The sequence below is a fragment of the Phalacrocorax carbo genome, chromosome 1 (genome assembly GCF_963921805.1).
Source record: "Phalacrocorax carbo chromosome 1, bPhaCar2.1, whole genome shotgun sequence".
NCBI lineage: Eukaryota > Metazoa > Chordata > Aves > Suliformes > Phalacrocoracidae > Phalacrocorax > Phalacrocorax carbo.
In genome coordinates, this window is record NC_087513.1 from 107968826 (window position 1) to 107984175 (window position 15350).

The 15350-nt window shown below is 44.4% G+C and overlaps 1 protein-coding gene across 1 annotated transcript; it reads right to left on the reverse strand.

The window, feature by feature from the left end:
• Positions 1-2505: 2505 nt before the first annotated feature.
• HSPA13 (heat shock protein family A (Hsp70) member 13) lies at positions 2506-9930 on the reverse strand. Its single transcript, XM_064469915.1, has 5 exons — positions 9825-9930; positions 8345-8685; positions 7201-7414; positions 6413-6580; positions 2506-4873 (listed from the first exon to the last, which is right to left on the reverse strand). Exons 1-5 carry the CDS (start codon positions 9847-9849, stop codon positions 4203-4205), a joined length of 1419 nt encoding a protein of 472 aa, XP_064325985.1. The 5' UTR covers positions 9850-9930; the 3' UTR covers positions 2506-4202.
• Between the last annotated feature and the right edge of the window lie 5420 nt (positions 9931-15350).

Below are 15350 nucleotides of genomic sequence, written 5' to 3' on the forward strand. Positions count from 1 at the left end.
AGAGCAGACAAAGCTATGTCACAGCCCCACCGGCACCCACCACCTGTGGATGGCTCTGCCCCACATGGGCCACTAACTGCTGAGACTCCCAAGAAGGTGCTAGGCTGGGGAAAGGCAAGTGTGGAAAAACCCAGCTTGGGGCTGTTATCAGAGGGCATTCTGACTCTGCAGGTTACTGTCACTTGGTTGGAGGTAAGATGAGGGACTGGGCTCGTTTTGGCTGAGGTTCGGTTAACTTTCTTCACAGCAGCTAGTGTGGGGCTGGGTTCTGGATTTGTGCTGGAAACAGTGTTGATAACACAGGGATGTTTTCATTACTGCTGAGCAGCGCTTGCACAGAGTCAAGGCCTTTTCTGCCTCTCACCCCACCCCACCCGGGAGCAGGCTGGGGGTGCACAAGAAGCTGGGAGGGGGCACAGCTGGGACAGCTGACCCCAACTGACCAAAGGGATGTCCCACACCATATGGCTTCACACTCAGCAATATACATCTGGAGGAAGAAGGAGGAAAGGGGGGATGTTCGGAGTGATGGCATTTGTTTTCCCAAGTAATTATTACATGTGATGGAGCCCTGCTTTCCTGGAGGTGGCTGAACACCTTCCTTCCCGTGGGAAGCAGTGAATGAGTTCCTTGTTTTGCTGGCATGTGCAGCTTATGCTTTACCTGTTAAACTGTCTTTACCTCAGCTCCTGAGTTTTCTCACTTCTGCTCTTCCAATTCTCTCCCCCATCCCACCACGGGGCAGTGAGTGAGCAGCTGCGTGGTGGCTGAGTTGCCGGCTGGGGTTAAACCACAACAGGGACCAACTGTTCCTCCCTGTAGGGAGCTCCTGTGTGGCCTCCTTTTCCAGCTACGTTGCTTCGGTTGGGGAAAGGAAGGGTGGGACAGCCAGGGTATCAGAGTAGAGTCCAAAGTGAGGATGAGGCTCAGAAGGGCACCATGACTGTTTTTCCTTTTCATAGGGAAAAGCACAGAACAGAACCTGCTCATGTTCTGCTTCACCTTCGTTCGCCACAGCATTCAAAAAGCCCACAGGCAGTGGGCACCACTCCAGCACCACTTCCCTCAGCCCTGCTTCTAGCCCTTGCTCTACACTTTTCTGGCAGTATGACAGGAGACAGGGGAAAGAAGTTGATGGGAAACCCTCCTTTCCTCTGCAGGAAGTTTCCTTACACTCCTCTCTGCCACTTCCCAGAGGAGATCTGTCACTCCAGGGTACAGCAACCCCTTGGCAAGTTGAGGAGTTAAACCTCATCCTCAAACCTCCAAAGGAACTGAAGGATGACAGGGAAATCCTGTCCCTGAGAAACTGAAACAAGACATTTCCAAGGGACAGAAATTGCTTTTATTAAAAACATTCTAAAAGGTTATTTATAAAACGCATTTCATCATCTGCACTTGGAAACAATTCACAAACATAAGAGTTTGTGAGGCATCTGACACATTCAGAATCTCAGCTCACAAAACAAGTTTTAGCTCTAAAACTTTGTTATACACTGAACACCATAGTCCATGACCACAGTCAGATTTCAAGGATCATTTGTAGAAAGATTTCAGACTTAAAATATCAATTCGTTTAGAGAGAGACTTTTGGCAAGCAATACATGTGCACACCTGGAAATATCCACCCAGTACAGTGGACTCATCTTTAAAATTCAATGGTTTGTGCCAAAATACAGTACTAAAAATCAAAAGACAAAATAAATAACTTGATTGCAGAATTCACAGAAGTTATTTAATAAATAAGGATGCGTTGTGAGATATCCAAAGTACAGTAACTTCTTTACTAAAAAGAAAAATCTGTGTAGATATCTGAATAAATACCCGTTTGATTTTCTTTTTAAAGTAAACAACTCACCCTTCAACATTCCCAGATTAACACTGAAGGAGATTTAACTCCTCCAGAGTGAAGCAGTATGCAAAAAAGAGAAAAAAAGAACTTCATTTTATTTGCATTGAGAGTTTAACAGTTTAAAGGTACTCCCACACTCCTAACTTGTCCCAAAATTGCACAAAACTTTTAATAGTTTAACTTCACTGCTATGTGGTTTATTTTTAAACAGGTCTGCCCATTTTACACAGTGCATTAAAAAAATGAAGAGTAAAGACCTACTGTAACTCCAGTAGACTTTGAGATGAACTTGCAGCAGGGCAGGAGGAAAGGCCACAATGACTCCAAAGACATTGGAATATTTGTTGAATTAAACACATACATTTATATCTGCAAAGCAAAGGCCCCAAATAGCAACTACATTCGAGAACTGTACTGTATGTTGGCATTCAGCCATGATTTCACTGAAGAGGCATTTCTTTCAACGCAGGAGTTACCACAGGACTTGCCACTTGCTCTTTATCACTGTGCAACATTTCCTTTAGAACACGTTATCACACATTACTGGCAGTTCCATACAGACTTAGAGACAGGGTCACTTTCAAAGACGTGCAAAGGAAAAAAAGTCCTCAAATGAAAAAAATCACTTTGGTTTTCAACTCGGGGAAATTAAACAGATATTCGCAACATTTTGGGAATCCTCTCTGAAGTTAAACAATGCTGATGGAATGGCTGTGTGCAACTATGATTCAATTTAAGAGGATTTAAATTGGATTACTTCAAAGATATGTTTAGACAATAGCTACGCACACAGCTGAATCAGCACAACTGATCTGTAGCAGTGCCATAAATCAGGCCGACTGCCAGGAGAATAATAAGCCTACTTTAATATAGTCATAGGTTAAACAATAAATCTAAGCCCCACACTTTATCTTGGCAAGCTTAATACAAACAAAATTATTCTGGAGCATATAAGAAAACACTTAGAACCACCTGTTACTACAGCTTACCTTGTTACGACTGGGTTGACAGGTGTTGAAGCCAGTCTTAGCTCAATCAAGTGTTTTCATCGTGGGAAGTTCTACACAGATAAAAGAATTCACCTGGCTTTTAAGTATAGATTTAACCCTCCAGAGAGAGCAGAACTGTCACCGCTTTTTTTTTTTCAGATCATGAATCTTCTTCTCTCCTTGTGCATTTACTAGATAGCTACCTAGCTAACTATTTGCCTAAAATAACGTCTTAAGAAGCGCTCGCTCCAATCCTGTGTTACACACACGGCTTCCTTTCCCAAAAACCAGCTACAATCTCTGGCCCATGTTCAGTTTAGAGTGCGGACATGACGAAACTCAAACCAGAGAGATGAGCTAAAAAGTACAAAGTCGTTGGTTGAATTTTCATTACTAGGACTACAGGAATCAGACTTCAACCAGGCAGCCCCTTCTGTCCAACAGTTTCTGCCTGAAAACAGCACAGCTTGGGGTACTCAAGGGGAAAGACATCACACACTCGTAGCTGTGCAACACCAAAATTTGTGTGCATCAAATTTAAGGAAAGATATACAGGTGTGGCTTAAGATACATAAAATTACTGCAGTTTTCAAATAAGGCGGGCAGAGGTATAAATAGTTGGCGATATGCCCTTGTTCTCCGTGGAGAACATCAGTGGTATGACAGCAGCACCTGTATGTTAACTGTCAAACCAGATCAAAAAGTAAGCCCTTGGAGACACACCAACTCACTCTACATTAGCAAGAGCAAGGTTTCTTAATACAGCTCAGCTGAAACATGAGACAATTTGCCATACAGCCTCAGTAATACCGTTATGCTGTTATGAACAGCAGAAGAATCAAGTGATTGCGTAAGTCTCATTCAAGCTGCAACGTGCCTTTTAGAAAGGTGCTTAAATGCTCAAATGACTCAATTTAATAAATAAATTTAAGCTCAACACTGCTAGTACCATGTGCGCTAACACTGCTTCACATTCTTTCAAAGTAGAGAATACTGGACCTGGGAATACCTACAGTACCCTACCACATTACCTCTAACCTTTGGTCACGCTCCCTTTGACTTTTAAACATACTCCGCTTCAGGATTTGCTAATAAAATTTAGCAAGAAAAATGTGTGTCATCACTAGCATTTTCATCCAACTTCCAATTTACAAGCAAATACAGGACGCTTCAGAACTTCAAAAACCACTTGTACCTTTGAAGTAACGTAGCTTTAACACAGGCATCCAGTAACACCTAACTCCAATAGATAAAAAATGAATATAATATGGCTAAGATTAGGCTCCACTGACAGTCAGATGAGTATGCACCATCAGAATACACTTTTGAAGAGATGGAATGCAACGGGGAAGGGTTTATGTTCAGTTAAAATTAGTCTTCCGTAAATGCTTATTAGGAATTTCTATAGCACTAACTTGGAGAGGCCAGGACCCGCCAACAATTCCTGCTTGGATAGCTACTCCCATTACAACCGCTAGATCAGGATCTACAGAGGTGTTAGGTTCCTTTCCAAAGAAATCCTGAATAACTTTGCGTATTTGAGGAATCCGGGTGGAGCCTCCAACTAACACAATTTCATCCACTTCTGCTTTGTGTAGGTGGCCTTCCTTCAATACCTGCTCAATGGGCACAAGAACCTTCTCAAAAAGGTCCTCATTTAACATCTCAAAGAGTTTCCTAGAGATTTCTGTTTCAAACACAACTTTGACAAAGTTGTTCTCTACTTTTGAAGAGTCTCCAACATCTCCCACATCTTTTGCTTTTTGTGCAGGCTTGCCTTTTAGCACAGTGTTTGTTTTTACTTCGCTTGCTGGAAGTTCTTTTGTAAGCTTCCTTTCTGGCATAGTCAATGACACCCTTAGCGTAGCTGCCTCGTGAAGAGTCAAGTTTAATTTAACTGCTTCCACAGCCTGTCTGAGGCGATGTATTTCTTCTTTTCTTGTTGGCAAAGAACCATACATTTGATGGAGCTGATCATATAAATACAGCATCAACCTCTGATTAAAATCCTGTCCTCCGAGCTTGTTGTTACCTGAAACCAGAATAGCAGGCGTCAGACACATCACCCTCAAAGCTTCAAAAAGCATCAGGCATCTTCTCTTTTATGGGAGATGGTTCTCAAGGGCCAGAACAATGATACTAGGACCATAAGCACAGAGCAAGAGACCACAGAGCTGGGAAAATAGACATAGTTGTCACCCACTGAGGAACGCGTGACGAACAGTAACTTCCAGATTTTTATTAAGCAACTATTTTAGGATTTACACCCCTCAGTGTTTTTTCCCTGGAACTGCTCTGCTACACTGTAACAGAAAAAATCAGTAGTTGTTAACTCAGAGGTATTCTCTACAGAAGAAAACACATAGCTAATTTCTAGCTAGAACCCTGTAACTGAAGTGCAATCTTTCACAGCAAATTGTTTTTCCAGCTAAAATTTCGAGTTTCAAATTTCTGTGCCCAGAACGGATTTTCCTCTTAGCACTTCCACAGTACAGCTTTATAGGGATTACTGTTTCAACAGCTTCCAGTTATTCCATGTCTTTATACACCCACATGAAAAATTACATGCTACTGAAGTATATGTATATACCCTGCCGAAAGTATAAGAAAGTGATGAAATGCAAGCAGTGAACTTCAAGCTATATTAACAGATATATCTTGTATTAGCCTTCAGAGAGAGAGGAAAATAAAAAAAGAGTATTATGTATAACCGATTTCTTCTGAAAGATTATTCTTGCACCATGCTTCCAAAACCTTTCAGCCAATTGCTCATGCTTGCCATTCAACAGAGCTAAACAACGGTCTGCAGATTTTCATCTGTGTTGAACAATACTCTCAAGGTTTCCACCATTTTGTTTTGACTGAAAACAGGAATTCACTTAGTACACCTCCATCTAAATAAATCAGAATGAAGCTGCTGAATATTTCTTGCCGTTCCACTCTTACTGGACTGAGTAGCAGCTCACATTGCGTTGAACGAACAACGCAGAGTTAGCACTGCCTCTCAGACCCGTCTGTGTACAGGCCATCCGAAAAGCAGTTGTGTATTCACCACAGTTTTACTGAACATTGCTGCTAGAACTCTCTGCCAAGCGATGAGTCACTCTGGCATACAGATACCACAAAACTTACTTCTGGGTTAATAGCACACACATTCCCAAACCCTGCCCAACTGAGCTGGAGCCAAACACAGGGCAAGGATGCTCTATAGCACTGGTCAATGATTTGGCAAATATTTCCAGCTTGGCAAAGGCTACCAGAAGGATTTGTGAAGCCCCCAGCCCCCAAAAGTCCAGTCAGAGTAACTGTAATAGGTACCAGCACTGCTACTAGCAGGCACAAAAGTTAACAGCTGTGGATAAAATGAAACCACTATTTATTCCTTCGAGCCAGCCAAAAGCTGTGAGTTTATATTAATTGTTGAAACCAGTCACAAACTTCATTTTGCATGAAAGGCAGCTGAGAACACTTTTTGAGAACGCTTCATGACAAGGCTGGCGTGTTTTAAAAAGGCCTGCTAATGGTGACTTTAGGTGCACCTTTCCTTGAGAAAGTAAAACGTTTTTCTCACCTGCCATGGCTCGTGTGAGGAACATCCCGCCCTGCTTGTTCAACAGAGACACATCCAAAGTTCCTCCACCCAAATCCACCACCAGAACATTAAACACATCAGCTTTGTGGAGTCCATAAGCCATAGCAGCAGCCGTGGGTTCATTGATCACTCGCAAAATTTCAAGCCCTGCAAAGAGAAAAGGTACCAAACAGCAGTCAGGCCCTCCAGAAAACTGCAGTTCTCACATCATGGTGACATTTACCACTAGGTTGGGTGGGGTTTTTTTGGAACCAAACTTACCTTAAGTAAAATATCAGATCTAAAGGAAATAGTTTTCTAAGCAATAATACTCAGTTAACTCTTTTCCTTATTTAAGCCTGAAGTAGTACTGCTTCAGTGTCAGGGTGAAGTCATGAGCTACGATTTGCCCAAACACATTTCTTCCAGACAAATCTTGCTAAGGAGATTTCACACATTCTATTTCTGTTTAAATTATTGTCAGAGGGTGCTCTGATTAGTCTCTCTATTTGCAGATTACCAAAAAGACTATTTTCCCCAAAGTAAAACTTACTACTTCTAGCTATCTATGTCTGCATTAGTCAGCTGCACCTGCTGGTACCCAAGAGTTCTCTGCTGTTCCTCACAACTGGTAATGGCCTGTAACAAAAAAAAAAATATCCATTCTAAGGTTCTCTATCACTGATTCACTGTTTCTACATCCTCCCCAAAGACTTTACTGTTAGCGAGAGCAACCTAAAGATAATTTCAAGGCTTCACAGAAAAATGCTGGAATAAAGAGTCATCACCTGCAAGGTTAGCTGCCTTAATGGTAGAATTCCGTTGCCTTTCATCAAACTCTGCTGGCACAGAGATAACCGCCTTTGAAACGGGCATGCCCAGATAGTCTTCTGCCATTCTCTTCAATTTCAGTAGCAGCTGAGAGCCAATATGCTCTGGAGTGATGCGAAAAGTTTCATTAGTTGTCACAGAAAACTCAGCTGATCCATTGTTGCTGAAAATCTAGGAGGAAAAAGTAGCACAACCCACAGGTGAGTAGTCTTTTTCTTGTGCTCTCCCACCCTGCTCCTGCCAAATGTTTTATTCATATATAGTTTGTTTATTCTGGAAAAATATGAAATGTGCTTTTGCCACTTCCTGAATCACTTTTATTCCTTGACTACAAGCATTATGCAAAACATGCAATGTGAGGGGTCAGAGTATATCTAAAGTAATGACGCCCACTGTGCCCAGCTAAGGCACGTTAAAAAAAAAGTTAAGATCTAGCAACTCCTTAATCAACTTCAACACCACGTTCAAAAATAAAAGCAATGGGTTTTAGTCATTAGGTTTACCCTACTAATAAAGCTTCCCACAGGTTCTTCTTTCTGAAAGGAAGCAAACAGGTGGGCACTGGAACAGTTTCTCTTAACAAGTAAAGAACTCAAAAACTGTTTGCAGTACCTCAAAATTTGGCTCTTTTCAGCAAATACTGCACCATGCTAAATTAATGCAATACTTCTTTCAAAAAAGCAGCTTTCAAGATCTGGTGCTGGTCAAGTAAGCACTAGAAAAGCGCTAGAGGAAAAAATGCAGTAGGACAGAAAATGTGACTTTTACATATGCCTTTTTTTTTTAATCTCAGGGAAAAGGTGAAGTTTCAGTAAAGCACAGTTAGAATTTCAAGTTAAAATTTATATTTTAAGAGGAGGGGCTGGAGGGTTACCCAGAAACACATTTCATAGTAAAGGACAGGGTTCTCTGGAAAACCACTATCAACTCTCACGCAGAGGTACGCTACTTCCTCCTCCCCACTCTGGATACCTCTTACAGTTTTCAGGCATATCAGATTTAGGCAAATGACTCAAGGTCAGACAAGCTGGTCACCTATTGCACGTTTCAAGCATCCTAGAGCTTATTGCTTGGAGAGAACTGAAGATGGCAGCTACTTACCTTAAAAGGATACCTGCTACTTTCATTTTTCAGTTCTTCTGAAGTGAAGACTTTCCCAATGAATCTTTTTGCATCATATATGGTGTTCTGAGGATTTGAATCAGCCAGTTCTAGGCCATCATATCCTACATACACATCTCTGTCTGTGAAAGAGACTATACTTGGTATGCTGTTGTGCCCATTTTCATCTGCAATAACCTTTACCTGCCCTGTTCCAGGAAGAAAGACACCAACAGAGCAGTAAGTAGTGCCAAGGTCAATCCCAATTACTTTCGGCGTAGGCATCGGTAAATATTGCTGTGCCAGATAGCCAGCTAACAAGAGAGCCAGAATGGCCGAACCTGAAACACAGATTTTTAAAAAATTCGGTTAGAGTAGCTAATGCTGCAAGCTTAGAAGTCAGTGCAAATTACACAGCATTATACATTACACCTCAAGGAGTTTTATTTCACTCTCTGAAGCCTGTTCAGCTACCTAATTAGTTTTCAATTTCTTCAAAGGTCACCAGCAAGTTCAGGTCTCTTAATTCAACAAAAAGTAGTTACAAGAGTCAAAAAATCTTAGACACTAAATACTAAACTGGTTTAAAAAAAAGCCCAAGAGATACAACAAAGCAAGAAATGCCACCACCCTATAATTCTTTTTCTCTCTGCAAGGTACTTCAAAAATATAGATTAATTAGTATTTTGGAGGGAACTGCCTATGAATGACCCCTAAGGGACATCTAGTTAATGAGGCTGCACAAAATCACAGTGAACTGAAAAACTCCCAATTCAAACACCTCCACCAGCTTCACTGGCAGTTTAAAAATGAGGAGATGCAAAACCATGCTAACCCCTCCTATTTGTCACAGCTCTCAGAAAGCATCTTCCCACACCTCTGAATCTTTTCTACGCCTTGAAATCAAGGGGTAGAGGAGTATAAGGGCAGAGTAGTGGGCTTGGGTTTTTTTTTTTTTATTTTACGGATATCAACAGACAAAGCAAGAAACCCTAAAATGTAATATAAAGCAATACCTCAGGGAACAAAAACATAAAAAAACCACAAAACCAAAACCACCCACAAAGTCCCACGAAGAAATGTAAACAGCTTAAATTCCAGAGAGCGGACAGGCGATTTTCCCCAGCAGGGAAGGGCGCTCACAGCCGCGTCTCACGCAGACTAGTGGGAAAGCGCCGGCCTCCTCCTGCCCGCGAATCCCCACGGCATTTCTCAGCATCGCGCCACCGGGCGCTGCAGCTTCGCAACCGTGGGACGCGCCGCAGGAAGCCGCGGCGCCCCGGGAAGCCAGCCCAGGGTGACACAGCGTTGGCGCCGGGCTGCGGCAGAACCGGCCGGCGCCTAAGGCGGGGCCCAGCCGGGCGGAGGCCGCCACAGGCGAGGCAGTGCGGGGACTCCCCCGCGCCCCGCCGCCATCCCCGTCCCCTCAGCAGCCCGAGGGGCGGAACGGCCCCAGGGCCCCAGCCCCGGCCGCACTCACCCAGCACCGCCATCTGCCCGGCCATGGCCGCCGCCGGCTCCTGCACCGCCCGCCCGCGCTCGTTGCTGACGGCTCCTTCCGGGCCGGGCGGGGCCAGGCCGCGCGGCACGCCGGGAGGCGTAGTACGCGCGCCTTGCCCGCCCCAGCGGCGCTCGCCCGCTGTGGAGGGTGAGAAAACCACAACTCCCAGGAGGCAGTGAGGCGCGGCTGCTTCCGGCGGGCACCGACCAATGGGCTGAGAGAACAGTCGGTCGGTGGGAGGGGAGGGGAGGAGCAGGGGGAGAGGGAAGGTGCGCTTCACCCCTCTCTGCGCATGCGCAGGCGGGGGGCTGGCCGGGCCATGTTGCATGCTGGGAGCGGTAGTTCGATGGGCGGCTGCGCCGCCGCCATGGCGGGGGGAGAGTTGAAAGTTAACCTTCGCTCCCATCTTGGAGGAACAGGAGCAGTGGTTAATGCAAGAAGTACGATGTGAAGTACGATGTGGGTTTACTTCTTGTCACCTCCACTAAGTTCTGCTCTCATAAGGCGTAATGGATTTTGAGGTCCTTGTAGATCAGGTTTCTGCTTCAGGCAGAAATTAATCGCGAGGATCTGGTGTTTCCTTCATGCAGTTTAAGTTAGACGTTTTTTAATAGAAAGTATTCATAAACGAATAGCTAGTAACAAATAGCGTAGTGGAAGAAAAGTTTGGCCAAGTTCTGTTGCATTACTGTCTGCAGCACCTCTATTTCTCCCAAGTGGTAGAAAGACACATAACCCAAAAGTGATTACTTCTTACTTCTTACGAGCTGCTTCTTTATGCAAAAAGCAGCACCACTTTAACCTAATAGCAAAAAAAGTATGCATCCTCCACTTACAGTTACCCTAGTGATGTGGTTTGTAAAGTGGGAACTCCTCGGTAAGGGAAGAGAAGGTTAAGCCATTCAGCCTTCTTTATGGCTCATGATCTCTCTGAGGCACCTGCCTCTAAGGTGCAACCACCCCTCACTGGGCATGTGCTTTGAATTTCTTCTAGCCTACACTTTTAAAAGTAAAGCAAGGAAAATTTACACCAATCATAATAAAGTTATCATTGAACAACCAGCCTGAGCAGCTGCCAAATTAGTTTCTAACAATGAATACTCTGATGGGTGGTTACTTCTACAACCCTTAGAAAATAAACTGTTGACCAAGTCTGAGACTAAGACTGGGCTTAGCCGCACCTAGAGTCCTCTCGGAGAAGGAGTTTAGAAAGCAAGGGAGTCCTGTCCGAACCTCGTGACTCAACGGTAGGGTGTCTCCCTAGCCACTCCTAAGACTCCTACCAATAACGCAACACCCCCTGACTCTGACTCTGGAGGCCTGGCTGTTCCCTGAAGAATTACACAGCACAGGCCACCGGCCTGGTGTCAAATCACAGAGAGCATCTCAGCAGGCTTTCTGCCCCACAGCAAAGGTACATCATACCAGAAACTCCTTCAGAAGCCACCTTCTTCCCTGTAGCTCTTTCTGGCTTTTGTGTAGTTTGAAGACTGGATCCACTCTATGTAGTCTGTAGTCCCTTGAAAGCAACATTTGATCTTCAGCACCCATGCTTAGAAGAAGTTGAGAAGTGCCTAATTTTTTTCCCACATCTTCTCCATGCTGTATCAGGACCTGCTCATGGATACTCCTGGACTCTGCACAGAGATGCCTGGCTTCTCTTGCACCTGCAAAATTGGCAGAACTAATCCTAGCGAGCTTGCCTTTGGTTTTTTGGGGCATTACAAGTGCCTTCTGGATCAGTTTCTTTTACCTACCCTTGCAGAGCTCTTGTCCAGGACAATAAGACCTGTTTCCATTTTCTTCCTTTACCTGAGGGGGCGCTACAACCAGGAAGGGGTTGATCAGGAGCAGAAGGGAATAGTCAGTGCTTGATTTTGCACAGAATAATTAAATATTCATTAGTCAATAGAGGGAGGGGCTTGTTTGGCTGGGAGGGGAAAGCTATGGGAAGCCCCTGCCCCATAGACTGCCTTGTGGGGAATACATAAACGTGGTTAGGGGCAGACACTGGGAGGCAGGCCTTTTTTTTCCTGAAACAACGTGCTTTAGCCGCTTCCTTGTAATGGCAGGCAGGGCACATACTGCCATGTTTAACTCATCACCTGAGGGTAGGCAATGCAAGTTCAGACTCATAAAACTCCTTTTAAAAAGCCCATCACTGTGATGAAGCTCCACTGGATGTAGCTGAATTAGGGTAAGCGAGGTGCTGTGGTGGCATGGGCTGAACAGCTTCTGGCATCTGCTGGTTTGGATACCTGGGCTGTGCTGGCTGTGCCGCATCATCCCGCCCTTGGCGACTGCCCTCAACACTCGCCTGCCACTGGCTTGAGTGGAAGGTGGGCATGCAGCTAACTCCCTCTGAGGGTCTGGGCCAAGTGCTTGTTTATTCTTATTAGCGCATCTATTCACTCAGGTAGTAAGCTGTTGATAACATTTCAAAATGTTTTCAGGGATTAATTTCCTTCAAGGGGCTGCTGTTTTCCCCCGGTGCTTGCATAGGTGGAGGTAAACATGTTTTTCTCTGCAAGTAGCTTGAGGGAGAGAGTTGTTCTTACAATGTAAGAGCAGAGGCTGGTTCTAAAATGGTCTCCCATCAGATGTGAACTGGTGTCTGCAGGAAAAAGCCTGCTACACTGGGGAGTATCGCTCAAACCGTAGTCCTGTGATGTGCTAAACACTGTTCAAGCGTTCAGTGTGCGCAGGATCAAATACAGCGTGTTTTAATTTGTGAGATGTCTTGCATCAGCTGTATCCCTGCACCTGGAGAAAAGGGAATTCAGTTTGCAAAGCATCCTCTTTTCTGCTGTTGTACAAAACAGAGCGTCTTCTTTCTAGGATTTACTCACTGAGTGCTTTCCGCACCGTCTTAGTAATTTCAAGCCAGTGTCTGGGACCAAAACACAGGGGGCCAGGGTATAGTCAAAACATGGTTTGATCCCAGCAACCCAGGACGATCAAACTGTGTTTGCCCGCTGTGAAGGAGGAAGGGGAGAGGGATTTGGATCCACTTTTTAGGTGGAGAGTGTAGTCAAAGTCTCTGTGAGAAGGGAGGCAATTTATTTAGATTCTGAAATCTGAAACCTCATTTTCAGTTTTTCATGTCAGTAAAAGTAGGTTCTTAGCCTTAGTGCAATCACATCATCCAAATTACACAGAACTACACTGATAGTTCCTTTTCCTAATTAAAACATTGATCTTCTCCTGCTGTACATGGTTGGGAAGGGGAAGGATTTCATCAGTTCCAAGTCTTCCTCGGACAGACAGTTCAATGTCAGGCAGCTGGAAGATAAGTACAACCTTCAATTTAGATGCAAAAGTTTCCATTTAAATTCCAGTATACAGCTTAAAGATTTCTGGCCCCCGTTGAGTGGCTGACTGGCCATCGCCAGGCAGGTGTGCGCTGAATTCTTCATTCGCCAGGAACCCGCTCCCAGCCAGAGACAGCAGGAGCAGCCTCAGGCTGCTCAGAGGATTTGTAGCCCCAAAAAGCTGAACCACAAGCGTGAGGCAAATGCGAGAAGCTTCCAGCAGATGTCTCTGCCGTGCAGCGTTACTTCCCTGGACCGCTTTCCGTGTTTGACAGGTACCTGCAGATTCATATAAAGCATATTAACCTTTTGCAATCGTTATCCAAATTCTTGTACAGGCATAAATCATGAAAAGGGGGCCACGTTTTTCATTGCAGTTTATTTAACTGCCTTAACGTACCTGCTTTGCTGAACCCTCGTGAAATCATTTTGAGGTTAACGATGAAATTACTATTTTCCCTTTCATGAATACAGTTGCAGCGATAACAGTGTAACGTTACCCAGTAGATGTCCAGGAAAAACAGCCTGGAAGAGAAATGAGATTTTCCCAGGTGTCTTTTCCACTTCTCTACTTGAATTTCAGTTCGCCTGTACGCTGATACAGCTTGCTGTGGTGTGGGGGAAAAAAAACCAAACCAGCAGAGACCTTTTATTGAAGAGACAAAGCAGGTCTGGAACTTACTGGTCTGGTAACTGAGAGTTGCTCTTCCTGCTTCTCCGAAGTGCCATTTTGGGTAGGTGTTTCAAGACGAGCAGCTGAATGGCAGCTGTGAGACAGGCTGAGCTGTCCCCAGCCACCGGCAGCCTGTGTTAGTGGGGCTGAATCGTGTCTTGGCTTGAAGCAAGAATGATGGCATTCATGCTGATGTCTGGAGCACATCATCCTCCTTCTGCTCAGATCGGGTATCCTGTGTGGAAGCAGGGAGAATGATGCCGCAGTAACTCCGGGAGTGACAGGAAAACTGATTGCTTGTACTACCGTTTGGTGACAACAAGGTGCTGCAAAGTGCAGCCTAGAGCACAAGGAGGCAGGCATGGCTGGGAGTCTAGTCATCTGCATGAATCATGATAGTGATAATGATAATGAACAGGAGTCCCAGCAGTCTCCCAGGAGGCCATTTTCTCATTCACGTTGTTGCTGTGTATATGGAATCCATACAGATGTCAGTCAGGCTTGTCAATTTTGTCTATTATAAATGACAACAAAAGGATAAACAGGCAAATGCACTCAAATATAGCTGCCTCTACAGCGAGCTTCCCAGGTAAAGGAGAAGAGGTTTTGCAGCATGTGTGGGTAGAGAAAAGTCTTACTTTTCTTTTGGTGGGGTGCTGAGGCTAAAGTATCAGAATATCTGTTTTACACTTGTTCTTCTCCTGAAGGTATCACCTACAGTACCTCAGCAGGTTTGAACACTGGATAAGAACTTTTGGGCTTTCACGATGAATCTTTCCACTGGCACAGGTATATTTCTGTTACCACTTATGAATAGTCTTATGGTACTCCAGGAGGAACTATGCTATGCCTATTTTCATAGAAGAGCTAGTCCCTGACCCAAATTATTTCTAATCCAAGTATACAGAAGAAATAATAGGTAAGAGAATCTTATTCCTCTTTACACAGTGTGAAGTGGAAGAACACAGATATTCAGTGACTCAGCGACTCAAGAATAGACAGCAAGCCTGGAGGGCAAATGCAGTTTGAAGCAGGACATCTCAAACACCATTCCAGAGAGCTCATGACAGCATCAGCCATCTTCCATTCTTTTAAGGAAAGGAATCTGTATTAAGGGGGGTCAGCAAAGATCTGATGGGAGTGAAGTGGCCTCATTTATAATTGCTGTTTGGGCAAAGGGGTAGTGGCATTTCCTAATGATCTTCACACGTCTGTCCTGCAGGAACCAGAGTTGTCATTATTGTATAAATATCCAGCATGCTTCAGTTTAATGGATACGTAGTTCAAATACAACTAAGACGTGAGCAAGCTCATCCAGCTTTATGCAAAGTCAGTTTGGTTTTATTTCTGAGTGCGATATGTGAAACCAATAGCACTCGACAGCACATCCCACAATGCCTCTTCCGGACTCTAGTCTGTCTGAAATAGGGAAAGAAATGTTGAGAACACAGAAGAAAACTCAGTGTCATCGACCTAAGTCAAGGTCCTTGGTGTTGCTTCATACCTTCCCAGAACCTCTGG

Excerpts from the sequence above, each read along its gene's own strand:
- HSPA13 (XM_064469915.1), bottom strand. The coding sequence starts at position 9,849 with ATGGCCGGGCAGATGGCGGTGCTGG. Across the intron at positions 7,415-8,344 it reads GTAGCAGGTATCCTTTTAAG|ATTTTCAGCAACAATGGATC; the intron begins GTAAGTAGCTGC and ends TTTTCCTCCTAG. Across the intron at positions 4,874-6,412 it reads CCTCACACGAGCCATGGCAG|GTAACAACAAGCTCGGAGGA; the intron begins GTGAGAAAAACG and ends TTCTGGTTTCAG.